The 18,399-nt window shown below is 41.0% G+C and overlaps 1 protein-coding gene across 3 annotated transcripts in view; it reads right to left on the reverse strand.

The window, feature by feature from the left end:
- Positions 1 to 18,399, reverse strand: part of ASPH (aspartate beta-hydroxylase) — a 208,054-nt gene that overhangs the window by 53,084 nt on the left and 136,571 nt on the right. For all 3 annotated transcript variants that reach the window (XM_046641925.1, XM_046641924.1, XM_046641926.1), the window contains 3 exons: positions 13,717 to 13,803; positions 6,861 to 7,011; positions 4,245 to 4,381 (listed from right to left, as the gene is read on the reverse strand). In XM_046641925.1, coding sequence (XP_046497881.1) covers positions 4,245 to 4,381; positions 6,861 to 7,011; positions 13,717 to 13,803 — 375 coding nt within the window. The remainder of the gene's footprint in view (positions 1 to 4,244; positions 4,382 to 6,860; positions 7,012 to 13,716; positions 13,804 to 18,399) is intronic.

Raw genomic sequence — 18,399 nt, forward strand, 5'->3', positions numbered from 1 at the left:
TCTGCACCTTCCACGGCACCTGTTCCTGAGCTAGATGCTGAGCAAGAGCTCACTAAACACCTCTGGAATTGAACTGAATTGAGGCTGGTCATGTTTCTGGCAGCATAACTATGAAGGGATTATTAAAACTAGTGCAGCTCCACAGATGCCATTTTTGCCTACTGTAGACACACAGCCATCATCTCAAGTAATTAGAAAATGTATTCACTTATGATATTTTAGAACACACAGAACTCTTCTAGGCTCTGGACATATAAATGAGATACACTGTCTATTCTCAGGAAGCTTTCACTCAAGGGAGGAAGAGAGACTCCCAAGCAGGCAACGGTAATACAATGTGGCAAGTGTAACCACAGAGACAGACATGAGGCATGTACGGGGTAGGGGGAGGGGCACTTGCTTAATCTGGGGTGGGTGTGGCAGGGGCAAGGTCTGAAAGGTGTTTAGGGATGAATAGGAGTTCACCAGGGACAGGGAAGGTGGGGAATAGGCATTCAAGGCACAAGAGAACATGAGTAAAAAGGAATACTGGGCCAGGAGCAGTAAAAGGGAATGAGATTGGATACGAGGGCAGGAGACAAATCACAAACGGTCCTGTTTAGTATCACGTGCAAGATAATCCTCTGGGGAATGGAAAGAAATTACAAATGCTTCTCCTCGTATCTGTCTTTGAAATATAATGTTTAGTATGTGACAGGCTCCAGGGCCCTCCTCTCATCTGCCTGGTGGACAGTCACACATCTCACTCACACCCATGCTAGGCGAGGGGAGGGTGGGCGATCAGGCACCCAGAGCAACCAACAGTGCTGCCCTCCCTGCTTGATTCTTATGATCACCTTCTGTGCTGGCTACAGCTCACGTGGATGCAGAAGAGGAGTGCGTGCATTACCTAGTTGTAATCAACAAACCCTCAGAAAATGACAACTGGCTTCATAGGATTTCTAAGAAACCGAGACTGAGATCAATACTAATAATATTACACAGATTCTTTCTCTCTTTGTTTACACCCACACCCACCCACCCACACACAGAGCAGAAAACAAAAAACTGGTACAGCTCACATTTTTAGTTCAGCACAAGCTCTTTGCATGACATATTACCATGGTAAAAAAATCATATCATATAATCATAAATAGTATTGCACATTGATATTACTAAAACATTAATTTTTCAGTGAGAATTAACAGTTTTGGGGCAATTAAAAGAAATTTAAAAAGTATTTGAAATCTTTCATTTCATCCTAAAACTTATTTGGGGGTGTGTACCTTTTATAATGTACATCACATATTAGTAATACACATATATACATAATACGTAAATATTTAAACATACTTATTGCAGATATTTGCTTGGACATGTTTTACTGGAAGGGTTTGCAAGCAGACATGTTTGAAGAACTCTCCTGTGGACAATGGGAACCACTGAAGATTTCGAGCCGAGCGTGGGATGGTCAGATTTGTGTTTGGTGTTGATGAAGGTTGGAAGAGAGAAGGCCTGGGTGGGATAAAGCTGTCCTAATCCAGAATAGAGATGATGAGTGCCTGGGTTACAAAGGGAGGGGACTTGAAAGATATTCAGAAGGTAAAATGAAGAGAAATCAGTGATTTGGTACCAGATTGTAAACTCCATGAGGGCACACTCAGTGTTTGTTTCATTAACTACCATTTCCCAAGGTAGCGTGTGTGGGTGTCAATAAACACGTGCTGACTAAGTGAATGGATATAGGTGAGGAGTGAGGGGTGGGAAGAATCAGGAACGATGCTCAACTTTGGACCGTGGGTGGCCTGGGCAACTGGTGGTGTTGCTAACGTGGAGGGAACACAGGAGAGCCCTCCAAAGCTACAGATGTGAGTAATCTACATCAAACCACTTTAAAGTCAGTCTTTGTTGAAACTAAAAGCAGCAAAAACCCAGAAAGGGAACTATCAATGATTTTTATAAAATAAAAATCAACATGAAGAAAAATATAAAATAACAATATCAGTTTTCTGAAAATGATCTTTGATTGAGACATAAACATAACCAGGATAAACTCTGGTTACAGAAAGAGAACCCATTAGATACAGCTTATTAACTTAGCGGTGAGAAGGAGGGAGTAAAAGGCAAACCACACATTTTCAATCTATCAATGCTTCTTTACAAAGAAGCCCACTCAGCTGTATAATATGGCTATATTTCATACTTTCTGTGTTCTGTTATGCTTATTCAGATGAGATTATGATTTCAAATGTATAAATAACAGGACGTAAATTTTATTTTTCAAGATGAAGTAAAATGTTTCACACAGCCAAGATTTAGTATCAGGTTAAAAGGATGAATATATTCTTTTTATTTATTTATTTATTTATTTAGAGGAAGATTAGCCCTGAGCTAACTGCTGCCAATCCTCCTCTTTTTTTTTGCTGAGGAAGGCTGGCCCTGAACTAACATCCAGGCCCATCTTCCTCTACTTTATATGTGCCATGCCTACCACAGCATGGCATGCCAAGTGGTGCCATGTCCACACCCAGGATCTGAACCAGTGAACCTGGGGCCGCCAGAAGCGGAACGTGCACACTCAACCGCTGAGTCACTGGGCTGGCCCCAGGATGAACATATTCAAGGAAGGTTTTGAAAAGGTGAAGAAGGGCAAAGTCAGAGTGGGTGAGAGGAACTAGCATGCTTTCAGATCCTGCCCTAACCTCAAACGAGCTTGGGACCCAGTCAACACTTGATCATTTTTTTTTGGAAGGAAGGAATTCTATAATTCCATCTTTGTGGTTTCTGACAGTGACAGAATAATGAGCATGTCTGATATAGTTTGACAATTCATACATTCATATGATCCTGAATCACTAAGATACACGATGTTTCCCTTAACCAAACTTTGCAAGCCAGGGCACTCAGTGTAAGGTTTTAGCCATTAGCAAATACAGTGCCCCACATGGACTTCTTTTATGACCTGGAACAGGTACTTTAGTACATGGCACACATTTCCAATATTGTAAGTTCAATCCACTCTGTGTAGATATTAGAGATGCCATAAACAGCACAGGTCTGATTTCTGCTCTCTCAGAAAATATAAAAACTATGACAAGGATGAAAAGACAACTGCTCCAAAATTGAATGATTTTCAATCAAGTATCAAAAACAATAAAAGGAGGAAAGCACCACTTTGTGAGTGGACCAGTCCCTAGTCTGAGTAGGAAATCACTACACTTGACAGCATTTTTAAAACAGAAGGAATCATGCTGGATATTAGTGAGTAGTAGTATTTTGATGTAAAGTGTACCAGCTTGAAACCAGTGACCAAAAGGCCTAGATTAAAGAATAACAAGGAAATGTGTTCATCTTTCTTTTATAGAGGCATTAACTTTCTCCAGCTTCAAAGTTCATTTGGTATCCTGTTTATTTTATTCTGTACCAAATGAATTCCCTCAGGGCACAAAGGAGTCACAGTTTTCTAGATTTTATAGTTACTTGCGACTTAGAGGTCATTTATTAAAACATCCATTATAAGGTAGAAATCCTTCTGAAGGCATCCTTGCTAGAGGATTGAAGAGTTAATGCCCTCTGAAAGGTGAGTAATTTACTCCATATGCCCCAAAGATTATGTCCTGTAGTCTTTCTCTAGATCAGACTTTTACCTAAAAAAGGAAAAGATTGTGTTTTTACGTTCACGGAAAACGTGAGTTCCTCTTTCTATCGTAAACAACACTTTTAGAAAGGCTGTTTGTGGACTGATAAAGAGTGAGCTTTAAAAATATCACAATTATAGGTTGAAGGTTTTGATGCACCATGTGTTGACTAAAATTTAAAATCTTCTGATCAAGGGGAAAAAAAGTGATGAAAACAAAATTTAGAAGATACCCACTATAATAATACTTACATTCTATTTGAGTTAACTTAAAGAGAGTGAGAGATTGGGTGTATTAAACGCAATTTATAACTAACATTAGAACTTGATGTTTAAAATAATTTGATGTAGGGGCCAGCCCAGTGGTGCAGTGGTTAAGTTCGCACATTCCGCTTCAGCAGCTTGGGTTTGCTGGTTCGGATCCCAGGTGTGGACGTGGCACTCCTTGGCAAGCCATGCTGTGGCAGGCGTCCCACATATAAAGTAGAGGAAGATGGGCACAGATGTTAACTCAGGGCCAGTCTTCCTCAGCAAAAAGAGGATTGGTGGCAGATGTTAGCTCAGGGCTAAATCTTCCTCAAAAAAAAAATAATTTGACGTAGCTCATAGAAGACTGTTGCTTGCTTACCTCTTCATAAACCTTCTTGGCATTGTCATTATCTCCGATCAAGAGGTATCCCACTCCAAGGTCATTCTTTAAGGAAGTATCATCCGGGAATAGTTGAACTAGTTTCTGCAGGGTAAGCAGGGAACCTCGCATGTGACCTGATTTGGTGGTAAGAAAAAAAAACTTCAATGAAAATAACAACAGATTATGTACATCTTTATATCGAGACTATACATCATGAGAGACTATTCAAACAGAGCCTGAAGACCAGCTGAAATCTGACTCTCTATTCTGATAGCTAAGTACCGATTAGGATTTATTTCTGCAGTTACAACAGCATCAGTAACTCCTGTAAGTAGATACTGAATATAATACTGGTTATAAACATTTTAAAGACATTCTCATTTTCCAAATTCATCAACATTTACCTTCTTATGTCAAATTCCCTCTTAAGAAAGTTTTAGCTACAAATTCCTTGTAAAAAAATATTTTGCTGAGATATTTTTGGTTTATTATAATTAACTTTAAAATTATGACTAGAGAACAGACAAATAAAAAGTCTAATAGACTTCAGGGTGTAGCACCCCGTATGAAACTTGACGGGGCACTGAGGTACACTGCTGACACCGTTTCCAATTAAGTGTCCTCGTCTCTAGGTAATGACCTAATCATGGAGCAAAGGAGACATCATCCAGTGTTATGGGACCCTCTGGTGGACAACAGGATACTATGCACAACATGAATCTTGAAAACGTCAGCTTCAATTCATTTTTAAGGCTGTCTGATGGAAATTTACAATTTCTGGAGCCAATTGTCATTAGTCCTTGTCAGAGCTGGAAACACAAATTGAATAAGGGAAAACGTGCAACCTAAGACTAGTATACATGACAAAATTAATTACCTAAAGGGCTCAGTTGCCCACAAACTGAATATTAGCCAAGAGTGCGGCAGGACCATCAGTAAGCTAAAGCAGTTGGACGCTCCACTAACGGATAAACTATTTGCCATAAAACATCACTGACTTACCCCTGGCCTGCTCTCTGTTACTGGTCAATCTAGGATGGGTTTGCTCAGGCATTCATTCTCTCACTAACAGATCAGGCTACTTTTCTCAACCCTCTTTCCCCCATCTGCTCACCTTAGGTCCACACTTTTCTTCTGCTTCTAAACTTCCCTTGTTAACCACTACAGAGGCCCAGGTGAAAATCCTGCCTGATGTCATGCCCTCCCTGTCCCTTCCACTCTGCACGATGGAGCCCTGCTCTGCTGAGGGAACTTCATCACCTGGCCCCTTCGCTGACACCTTCTGCACACAATTCCCTCTGCACAGAGCCTCCTCTTGCAAACTTGCCTCATTCTCATTCCAAGGAAAAGACTATATTCAAATATTAAAAGACTGTTGTGGAAGAGGGTTAGATTAATCCATGGGCAGTCTTTTCCCGAGGGCTGGGAATAGGGTGAGACAAGTGAGACATGTGGTGCAAAGTTTAGGAGGGTCCAAAATTCAGCAATCAGGACCAAAATTAATATAAGAAACCCATGATGGACAAAATATCAAATTTTAAAGACAGAATCAGTAAACAGTGTTTCCCAGAGCCATAGTGGAGCCTGAGGCAAGAAGACAACCTGGTAACACGGATTTTGTGCCCACTTGAGGCCCAGCCTGGCCTTTTCCACCCTGCATGTGGGCTGCATGTTTTGCTTCCCTTAGACGGGCCCTGATGAATACCAGTCTGACAGGCCATTTCTTCCAGTTTCTAATCATCACTTGGGTTCTACTCCTATCACAGATTTTGATCATTTACCAAAGTGACACAACTACCTTTAATTCCATCCCTCAGAAAACTGAGACAAGGGTCATTTGGCCTTGAATATTTCTTATATGAGCTTCTCCTAGCGACACCGATAATTTGTTCACATAATATGTTATCCAGCCAACTGGGCACCCATCTTGAGCAGTTTCACGTGGCTTAGATTCTTCCCTCCTGATTTACTGATGACGTGTTAGGTGGGAGAGAAATACAGGCCTGGTTATAATGAAGTTAGGTTACAGCTAGTCTCACTTGCCTTTGGCACTGGGAACCTGGGTCAGTCAGAGAGGATGCTTTATGCTGCTCTTTTCAAAGCATTTGCAAATTTACTTAGCGATTAAAAATTGTTTTTCTATCATTTTCCTTGGTATAGAATCAAACCTTACAGGTAAGATTTTCAGTACCTGAAACTCCTAATATTCCTCTATAAAACTGTTCCACTGATAATTTTAACGTCCAGGAATCAGTTCCTTGTAGTTAAGAGAGAAATGAATTTGGCACGACAGGACGAGTTTTTGATTCTAGACCTATTAATTTATTAGCTATGATTCCTTAGGCAAATTATCCAACCTCTCCACATCCTATTTGCCTCATCTTTAAAATGGGAGGTAGTGGGGGAAGGCAGTAAAACTCTACATCTTTGTAATTATTAAGGTTATGATTGCTATTTTAGTGTAAAACACACTTGGGAAAGTTACCTGAAATTAATTACAAACTCAGGTTTCCTTCCATGTAACTAAACTCTCCTAAGAGTATACACAGCCTTCAGCCTCTTTAAGATGAAAAGATAGTATTTGCTGTTGAATTAACTCTTATTCCATTTTACCTAGAAACTGCTGTCTTTCTGACCTCCGCTTCAGACTCAGCTTCATCAGGTCTGCGGGGACGTCAGGCAGGGCGGCCACCTCCTGGTAGGTCTCAATGGCCCTGCGCAACACCTCATTGCTCCTCCTCTTCTCAGCCAAGTCATCTTCACACTGGAGGAAGCCCCACACTAGATAAATGTCCCATGACAAGCTCCATTTGTAATCAACCAACATATTCATGAAGAGTTAACTTTTGGCCATGCTTTAAAAGTAATTCAAGACAGATTCAAATTTTCTCTTTATTAAGAGATAAAAAAATAAACAAAGGAAGCAACACAAATGCTATTTTGATAATATGAACACAAGTTAGCTACTCAACTATAGATGAGAAAGACTGTCATAAAGCAATACTAATATATGCCAAGGCTAATGGAAATTTATATCATGTTATACAAAACATTATACAGACAGGACTCCAGTCCATAGTTCCTGTTCTTTCATTAGTTTATTCCTGTGTTCATTCATTCATTCAACAACTACTTTCTGGGAGTCAGGCACTGTTCTACACATGTGGCAGACAAATTAAACAAAACAGACAAATCCGCTTTCCCATTTTGCTTCATTTTGGGAAGGAGAGAAAGTCTGGTGATCATAAGTGCTATGGATAAAAACAAAGCAAGCTTAGTGATGCTGGGAGTGGGGAGGTGGAGAGGGTGCCAGTTTAATCAGGATGATTGGGGAGGGCCCAAGAGAAGTGAGGGAGTGAGGCATGAGGATATCTGGGGGAAGAATGTTCCAAGGAGAGAGAATAGCAAGAATAAGGGCCCTGGAGGATAGTGAGAAATAGAGAAAAGACTGATACAGGAGGGGAGCAAGGAGGAGACTGATGGGGGGGTGTCAGCGAATGAAGAACCTAGTAAGTTATTGCCAATTCTGCCACGCTAATTCCACATGAGATGACAAGAACCCTGGTTTTTCATTTTATTTTTTTTGAGGAAGATTAGCCCTGAGCTAACATCTGCCACCAATCCTCCTCTTTTTGCTGAGGAAGACTGGCTCTGAGTTAACATCCATGCCCATCTTCCTCTACTTTATATGTGGGATGCCTACCACAGCATGGCGTGCCAAGCAGTGCCACGTCCGCACCTGGGATCTGAACTGGCGAACCCTGGACCGCCAAAGCGGAATGTGAGAACTTAACCACTGCGCCACCAGGCCGGCCCCCAACAACTAGGGTTTTTAACATGATCTGCTATCTGTCAAAAGGATCACACTGGCAGTGGTATGGAGAACAGCCTGAGGGCCTGAGGGGAGACGCAGAGAGCCCAGTTAGGATGTTCCAGCAGGAATCCGCACACGCGGTGATGATGGTTTGGACTAGGGTAGTAGTAATGGAGGTGTTAAGAAGTGGTTGGATTCTAGCTATATTTTGAAGGTCGGAGCCAACAGATTTGCAGATGGTCTGAATGTAGGGTATGAGAAAAAGGGAGAGAGAGAAGTCAAGGATGAATTGAAGGTTTTTGGCTTAACAATTACCAGGTGGAGCCGTCATTCCCTGAGAATGGGAAGTAAGGGCAGAGGCAGATTTGCAGGCATATGGAATCAGGACTTCAGTTCTGGCCATATTAAACCCCAATGCCTATTAGGTACCCAAGTGGAGATACCGGCTAGGAAGGTGCATATATGAATCTGAGGTTCAGAGAGACTGAGATTTAGAGATATACATTGGGGAGTTGTCAAGGATAGAGATGGTATTTAAAGCTAGGAAGCTAGAAGCAGTTGTGAGTGTAGACAGAGAAAAGAAGAGGGTCCAAGAACAGAATTCAAAGGAACTTCAATGTTTCAAGGCCATTAGAGGTCAGAAAGGGGAGAACCAGCAAAAAGGGACAGAGAAGGAGGGAGGAGAGAAGAAAAATCACAAAAAAGTGGTGTTCTGGAGGCCAAGTGACAAAAGGTAGCAAGAGGGAGTAATCAACCATGTTAGAGGTGGCCGTCAGGTTAGGCAAGATGAGAACTGAGAGCACATCCCACTGGATTGGGCAACGTGGCCCCTCTGATGTTCCTGGCAAGATCATTTCTTTGGACTACAGGGGGCCTATAATGGAATGGAGCAGGTTCAAAAGAAAACAGGAGGGAAGGAGGTGCAGACAACTCTGTCAAGGAGCTTCACCGTAGAGGGAAGCAGAGAAATGGGCCAGTACGTGGAGAGGAATGTGGAGACAAGGGAGAGAGTTTTTAACAATGGGAAACCTAAAGCATGTCTCTAAGCTGATGCAAAAGACTCAGCAGAGAGGGGAAATCTGATGATGCAGAAGAGGACAAAAAATTAGAAGGATGTCCTTCAGCAGGTGAGAGGGGATGGGAAAGGGGACCAGAACCGCTCATGTGAGCCAACGGGAGGGAAGGTGCAGCATATGGCAGCAGGTGCAGGGAGATTATCAGAGCAGTCGAGGGATCACGTGGAAGCTCTTTGAATACTTCTCTTTACTTAGTGAAATAAGCAAGACTCTTAGCTGGAGAATGAGAATGGGGAGTGAAATACCAGAGACAGGAAGAGAGAGGAGAATGCGTGAAATGGTCATCAAAATCTCATCAGATTTAGTAGACTACAATTTGGAGATTACCATTGGAGGAAAAATAATGCCACTTAGATGCTAAAAGTAGTATATAAGATTTTTTTCTCAGAATATCCTATTTAACATGTTTACCTTTTTCAAATAAAGTGTGTGTTGCAGTCAATATATAGATGCCTGCAGAACCAAAATAAAGCATAACTCTACAATTTGAGGACAGGGTAAGAAAATGATCCATCCCTCCCACACCCCAAAAACTACTAAGAATCAGTCCAAATTGATAAAATATCTATGGGGAGCTTTCAGAAAATAACACCTCCAAGAAATAACTCGATAATACCTACTGAATAGGTAAGTTTCTCAGGATGATGAGGGCTAGAATCAAAGCAGTGGTGATAGAGAGAAGTGGACAGATTTATGAGAAAGGAAAACTGAAAAAATCTCTAGATTTGCAAAGGCTAATTCACCCTTGCTTGACAGAAAAAAGCTTCAGAACACACAACTATCTGTTCAAATCTGTAAATGTTCTCCAGAACAGATTTATCTACCAGAAGAGGAAGTCCAAGTCAATGACCCATACTGGTCATCCTGTCCCTGTCGCCTTCTCTATATTCACATGCTGGCTTTTCTGGTTAGGCATCAGTGTCTTGTGAGTTTGGCTATGGTGAGTTAATTCCCCAGAACATGATCATTCATAGATGACTTCACAGAATGATGGAGTCCTGGAGTGGAGAGAGGCCTTTTGAACCATCTAGTTCAGCCTCTTCATTTGGTAGCCTCTTCAGGCTAAGAATTAGACCCTGGAACTGGAGGGTCTCTTCAAGGTTACCGCAAGGACAAATGCCCACCATGGTAATCCTTCTTTATAGAGCTAGGAATAAATATCTAACTAAATTCAACCTGAAAAGAGAGAAGGATGATACAATCTACACGCCTTGTGCCCTCCTCTCCTTCCAGCCCAAGGTCTTCCATTTTAATGAAGTATAAACATTTTATAACTTCTAGAATTGGAAAAACATTGGTATTAAAATGGCACATAATTCTTTAAAATCTCTTGAATGAAACTGATAGGGTTTGCTTTGAAAATCAAAACTGTACACATTGATTTTTATCAGCTTAGCATCTGTAGATAAAATGATTGCAGCTGAAAGTGGACATTTGCTACAGGATGTTAACATCGCACAGCCTTTTGTTGACTCAAACTAATTCACTCATCCAACCTTCCTAGGAGATATGTCATTTTCTGCCTCAGAGGCATTAATGGTTTATGTAGTTGTGTGAATTGAGTTTATAATTCAAGATTTTGTGTCTGACATTGGGGGAACTTTGTCAAAATTGATTTTCACAATGATCCAAAGAATAAGATAGTGTCGGTGCTACTTTAGAAATGATAGATACTGTAGTTTATATTTAACTAGATGTTGCTAAATTGTTTCAATTTGTGGGATATTCCAAAGTAATTATTTAATCTGCTAACCAAGAATGAAAAAGCCATCACTTATTCCTCCCTATGAAATCCATCTTCTGGTGAATTTTTATTTTTAAAACTCTTATGAATTTAAAATTTCCTTTAAATGACTCTATTAAAATTTAATTTAGCATGCCTAAAGTTTGCTTTATGCCACATTAATATCAATAATACCTTGAAGCATAACAGTTTAGAGATAAAAAAATATTGCCTGAGGCCTAAATCTCAAATTCCTACTGTTAAACCAGGACAGAACTACAGCAATCACCATGTGCCAAAAGTACTGCATTTCCTTAGACTTTGGTACCCAAATTAACATCACATATAAAGAAAAATTCTAAGGCACAAAACATTTTGCCATAATTAAGTTAGTATTTGCATCAGTCACTATTCTCTCCAGTTACTATGTTTTCCTTAATCAAATGACTGTCAATACTAGTGACAAAGTACATCACTTATGGGAACAGGCATGGTCTTTTGGTAACAAGTACATTCTCCCTTGCTTACTAACAATACAATTTAGCAATTTTGGAGGATTACTGACCAAATTAATTTACAAAAATGATACAGTGGTTGTCTGCTAAACCTGTTCTGTATGATGGATAAGAGGAACTTATTTGCATTAATTTTTCACAAACTTAATTTATTAAAATTTAATTAATAACAATTTATTAAGTTTTTAATGGGGAGATAGGAAGAATTTGAACATCTGGATCTTGAATGGTGGCCAACTTTAGTTCAGAGCAAAACATACTTGTTTTATCTAAAGATGTGTTAGTTCCTGTGTGTCATACACAAGTGATGGCATTGACTCCCTCCCAAGGGGTGTTGTCAGTTTCTTCTTGGTCTAGGAAATTTCTGTAGCTCTGAATCTATTGTTCCCAGCAAGGCTGACCATCTCTCCCCCAAGGTGGGGCTGTAGGAGCTTGACTGCTGACAACTTTGTCAGCCCTGGCTTTTTGCCTGAGCTCCAGACTCCATAAATCCAATGGTCTACTTGACACGTTCACTTGAGTGTCTACGAGGTATCACAAACTTAAAAGGACTAGAAGCTTCCTGATTCTGCACCTCCCCAAACCTGTTCCTCTGCCAGTCTTCCTGGTCAGTAACTAGACTCATCCTCTCCTCAGCAGGCCTCACTAAAACCCAGGAGTCCCCTGGAGTCCTCTCTTTCTCTAACCCTTCCATCTCATCCATCAGCGAGTCCTTTAAGCTCCGCCCTCTGCCCACTTCCTCACCTCCACAGCCATGACCAGCGTCTGAGCCACTGCATCTCGAGTACACTTGCAACAGCCTCCTTTGTTCTTGTTTCTACTTTTGCCCCCTAATCAATTCTCCAGCCAGCAACCAAAGCAATCTTTATAAAAAACAGACAGTCACGCCCATGCCTAACCCTCCACCGGCTTCCCACAGCCTGGAGAATATAACCTGTGAGGCCATGGCCTCACTTGTCCCACTTCACCCTCCCTTGCATGCCCTTCTTTCTGTCCCTGAGCTTATCATGCCACGATTGTCTCCCGGCATCACGGCCTTTGCCCCTGTTGTTACCTCTGCCTGGACAGCTCCTTCCACAACCTTGTCACCCCTAGAGAGGCCTCTCCTGATCACCTTATCTAAAACATTGTCTGCTGTGCGCTCTCCATCACGTTACCTGCAGCCAAAAATCTTACTGCGATGCTCTTTATTCCATCACCTTCTTTCTTTATGGCAAACACTATTACATAAGATGATCTCATATAGTTAACACTTTATAATATTCTTTAAATATATATTTATTTATAAAGATATATATTTATATTACATTTATATTATTATTACATTTGTTTATATTATAAATATACATTTATTTATAAAGACGCTCAGGGCTTTACTCAAATGTTACCATGTTGGTGAGGCCTCTCCCTGCCACCCCATCCAACATCTCACTCCCTCACCCGTCCTGTGGCTGCACTCTGCTTTGCCTTTGTTCTCCTGAGCACTCATCACTACAAGCGTGTATATTTTACTTCTTTGTCTCACGTGTTGTCTTCGCCACTACAATGAAAATTCCACGTTTTGTAAATGGCTGCATCTGCAGCGCCTAGAACAGAGCCTGGCATACAGTGGCTTTCCATCAAACAATTTTTGAGGAAGTAACTTTACAATACCTTCCACTGTAATATAAGATCCACAAGGACAGAGACCTCTAGAGTGCTCATCAGGATAATCCCGGGGCCTAAAACACTATGTGGCACATGGGGGGTTTACGCAGCCATCAATGAATGTGGAAAAGCTTCATGAAATGAGGAGCCGGAAGATGGAGGAAGGCAGATAAGAAAGGAGATGGTGGGAGTGGGAGACGGGGAGAAGGTAGCTGGTAAGAAATAAGTCAGTCGAATGAAACTATAGAGAAAACAAAGTACATTCCACTTTATATTTTTAAAAAGTCTTTCCAAAGCATACTTGCAACCTCTAGTTATAAAGCTGAGGTTCTTAAAGCACTGAGAAGCCTAAAGTGAAAACTACGTAACGGGTCTAACTGGACTGAGACGTGAGGGTGATGGGAAACCAATGAGAAAAGCATCATTTCTTATTTTCTTTTTGAAACTAGAGAGAAGGTATATGGAGGGGGAGCAGAAAAATGTTACTGAGTTCACCAGTACACAATAGCAATAATTAATTTTCTTATTTAAAACAGTATTTCTTGCTTGAGTTTATGCATATGCATGAAAAATTGATTCTGTTTATAAGTTAGAAAGGAAAAAGAAAACGCAAATTGTGGGAGGTGAAAAATCCAATTACACAGAACACAAGGACATCACAAACAGTTTCCTAAGTAGAAGGAGTTTAGAATACCTGTGCCTTCCCGTATCTTGCCCGTGGACTCTGCGGGTATTTGCGAACTAGTTCTTCAAATGCATTCACTGCTTCCTCAATTTTTCCCTGTTAGGAAGAGGCATTCACATAAATACAACAAATTCGAATATATAACGTTATTTAACATGGTTGTTTAATATTCACCAAGTAATTTTGTCAAAATTTCCTGGACTCCATTCTGAATTTAAAGACAGTTTTAACTAAGATTTTTAAAAAATTAACTGTATTATGCCAAATATAAAACTAGAAATGAACATAAATATACTTTAGTTTTTAAAAGACAGAACCTGACAAATGGTATAGTATGAGACTTTGTTATAGAAACTGTATTTTCCCTCTATATGTACAGTTCCTTCACGCATTCTTAAAGAAAATATTCAGGTTTTAAGTTGGGGAAAAATACTGCTGGCAGCCAGAATGTCTTGGGGTCTGCAGTGAGAAGTCTGAAGTTAAAACAGTAGGGAATAAACACGCAGGATGAGAGGGCCACCTGGCCACGGTACCCGTCACCCTCTGAACCTCAGAGTTGATTTGACTAATCTAGTTGATGGGAGCCTCACTGCCTCTGTGTCATGTGACTCCTCGCAAAGCTCACATGGGCTCTTGAGAAGATGGGCCGAGTACCTTTGATAGGTCTTTGACCTCCACTGCATGAAAAGAAATGGAGGACACACAACAGGTAAGCTTGGTGAGGGTCTTGGCATGTGGGTGAGGAAACCTCTCCTCACCTCACTCCATCCAACGCCATTCCACAGGGTGAAACAAATGCCTCCTGATTTCTATGGATGGCGGCAGGTCAAGGATATTGGGAACAATGGGATAGAGACAGATTTTCTGAGTTGAACTTTCCCAGACACTTCAGCTCCCCATAAATTGGTAAATCCCTTCCTTCTACATGTAAATGCAAGCTCGCTGTGGTTTATATGTTTTGACCTTCACTGAGTGAGTTTTCATACAACAAAGTTTACCTCACAAATGTGGCCGTGCAAAGCAAACAGTACAGCAGTACCCAACTGTTATTTACACCTACTTCTGAAAGACTTGACTAAACAGAGAGGAGTCAGGCAGTATCCATATGAAAGTTCCTTGTAATCATTCCTATAGGTGCCCTCTCACATGCTCATAAGTGGTGCTGAGGGGCTGGTGGAAGATATATGCAGCATGCAGTGGTTACGAGTGCAGGCTCTGGAGCCATGGACTGGTCAGAGTCTGGGCTCCGCCACTTGGGAGGTGTAGGACTTCTGGAAAGTTACTTAGGACTCTGCCTTAGGTGTCTTATCTATAAAATGTGGATAATGAGGGTACTTGATTACCTTATGGGGTTGCTGTGAAGGTTAAATCTGGTAATATACATACAGTGCTTGTAGACACAGAAAGCACAGAAAGCATCGAACAATGTTAGCTATTATTGTTATTATTATTATTGTGGTGTGTGTATGGGATGTGTGTGCCAGCACAAGATAATGGCACCCATCCCAGATAAGTCTCTTATCCAACAGACAGGCAGTTTAATGCAAAAAGAACGGGGACTTGAATCGTGCCAGGAACACATTCTCTAAGTTATATTTATTGTCAGAAATAACTATATTGCTATTTAAAACATGCTGTCCCTCTCATAATGTTAAGATTTTAAAGACTTTATTGTTTTAGAACAGTTTTAGGTTCACAGAAAAATTGAGAGGAAAGTATAGTGATTTCCCATACTCCTACTCCCACGGACGCACAGCCTCTCCTATAATCAACATCCTGCACCCTGGTGGTACATTTGTTATAACTGATGAACCTCCACTGACACATCGTTATCACCCAAAGTCTGTAGTTTATCTGAGAGTTCACTCTTGGTGGTGTACATTCCATGGGTTTTGACAGATGTGTACTGACTGCACCACTGACTGTTATAATATCATACAGAGTAGTTTCACTGCCCTAAAAATCCTCTGTACTATGCCTAGTCATCTCTCCCCGAACCCTACACTCCTTGGCAACCACTGATCTTTTCACTGTCTCCATAGTTTTGCTTTTTCCAGAATGTCATACAGTTGGAATCATATAGTAAGTAGCCTTTTCAGATTGGCTTCTTTTCAGGTAATATGCACTTAAGGTTCCTCCATGTCTTTTCATGGCTTGAGAGCTCATTTCTTTATGGTCCTGAATAACATTTCATTGTCTAGATGAATTAGTTTATTATCCACTCACCTACTGAAGGACACCTTGGTTGCTTCCAAGTTTTGGCAATTATGAATAAAGCTACTATAAACATTCATGCGCAGGTTTTTGTGTGCACATGAATTTTTAACTCCTTTGGGTAAATACCACGGAGCAGGATTTCTGGATTGTATTGTAAGTGTATGTTTAGTTTTGTAAGAAACCACCAAACTATCTTCCAAAGTGGCTGGACTATTTTGCCTTCCCACCACCAATGTGTGAGTTCCTGTTGCTCTATATCCTTGTCAGCATTTGGTGTTATCAGTGATCCAGATTTTGGCCATTCAAACAGGTATACAGTGGCACCTCATTGTTGTTTTAATCGAATTTCCCTGATAACAAATGATGTGAGCATCTTTTCATATGCTTATGTGCCAACTGTATATCTTCTTTGGTGAGGTTGCTGTTAAGGTCTTTGACTCATTTTTTAATCAAGTTGCTTGCTTTCTTATTGTTGAATTTTAAGAGTTCTTTGTATACTTTGGATAACAGTTTGTTTTTAAAACCACTATTATATTTCTCCTGCTAAGGATTTTAAGGGATGAAGATTTCATGTTAAATATTCTTCTGTGTGACTTTCTTCTAACTACTCTGTTTTAGTTTCCTGTGGCTGCCGTAACAACTCAACACAAACTTGGTGGCTTAAAGCCAGTGAAATGAATTCTTTCACTGTTCTGGAGATCAGAAGTCCACAGTCAGTTGCACTGGGCTGAAACCAAGGTGTCGGCAGGGCTGCCTTTCCTCTGCAGGCTTTAGGGGAGGATTTCTTCCTTGGCTCTTCCAGCTTCTGATGGCTATTAGCATTCCTTGTCTTGTGGCTGCATCACTCTAATCTCTGCCTCCAACTTCACCTCACCTTCCCCCCTGTGTGTATGTGTCTTCTCTTCTGTCTGTATAAAATCTCCATCTGCCTCTTTCTTACAAGGACACATTTGGGGCCTATGATGGTTAATTTTTGTGTCAAACTCAACTGGGTTACGGGATGCCCAGATGGTTGTTAAAACATTATTTCTAGGTATGTCCCTGAGGATGTCTCCAGAAGAGAGTAGCATTTGAATCAGGAGACCAAATAAACAAGATCATCCTCAACATTGTGAGGGGGCATCATCCAATCCAGAGAGGCCCTGAATAGGACAAAAAGGAGGAGGAAAGGAAAACATGCTCTCTTTGCTTGAGTTGAAACATCCATCTTCTCCTGCCCCCAGACATCAGCACTCCTGGTTCTCAGACTTCCAGACTCAGACAGAGACTTACACCATTGGCCCCAATTCTCAGGTCTGCAGACTCAAACTGAATGACACCACCAGCTTTTCCAGTTCCCCAGCTTGCAGATAGCAGAATGTGGGACTTTTTGGCTTCTATAACCATGTGAGTGAATTACTATAATAAATGTCTTCTAAATATCCTATTTGTTCTGTTTCTCTGGAAAACCTGACTATTACAGGGCCTACCAGGATAATCCAGGAAACTATGTCCTGCATAAGATCCTTCTCTTAATCACATCTGCAAAAGCTCTTTTCCCAAATAAGGTAAAGTTAACAGGTCCCGGGATTAGAACATGGATATCTTCTGGGGAAGCCATTTTCTAGCCTACCAGAGTCTGCCTTCTGCCCCCAATGATTCACATCTGTCTCACATGCAAAATACATTCACCCATTCTAACATTCCCCAAAGTCTGGACACATTACATCATCAGCTCAAGTTTAAAATCTCATCTAAATCTCATCAGCTCCAAAGTGGCAAATCTCATCACCTAATTCAATTCCTCTAAATCACCAGTGGATTAGACTCTGGTTATAATCCATTCTGGGGTAAAATTCCTCTCCCTCTATGGACTTGTAAAACTAGAAAACAAGTTATCTGCTTCTAAAACACAATGGTGAAATAAGCATAGGATAACATTCATAGACATCTCTATTCCAAAAGAGAGAAAATGGAAGGAAGAAAGGAGTCACTGATTCCAAGCAATTTCAAAATGAACGCAGGCAAATTCCATTAGGTTTTAAGGTCTGTGCCCCGAGGCTCTGCCCTCTGGGTCACAGGCTCTGGCTATTGTGTCCTTGTCTCTGGATTCTGGGTCCAAGGCTCTGTGCTTGGAACTGTCTTTCTGTCAAAAGGATAGTGCGGGTTTTCAGTTGATTAGTTTTATCCGCCTGTGTTCTGCCTGTAGAATTTTGGGAGTCTGTCAGCCTTCTCTCAGTTTGTCCTCTGTCTCTTTCAGTCCAAGGTGGCAGTAATTCTGCTGGTGTAATATTCTCAAAAACTTTGTGGGCCTCTCGTGTGTATCACAGGGATTCACACCATTAGACGAGAGTCATGTCCACAGACCCTTCCAGGATAATCTCATCTCTATTCCTGGCTTCTGATGAGATGGTTGAATGGAACCAAGAGTCACATAATCTTTTCAGGAAAAGGATGTCCAGCCCGGTCCTTGGCCTCTTTCCAAAGCACACTTCC

This window comes from Equus quagga, chromosome 16 (genome assembly GCF_021613505.1).
Source record: "Equus quagga isolate Etosha38 chromosome 16, UCLA_HA_Equagga_1.0, whole genome shotgun sequence".
Taxonomy (NCBI): domain Eukaryota; kingdom Metazoa; phylum Chordata; class Mammalia; order Perissodactyla; family Equidae; genus Equus; species Equus quagga.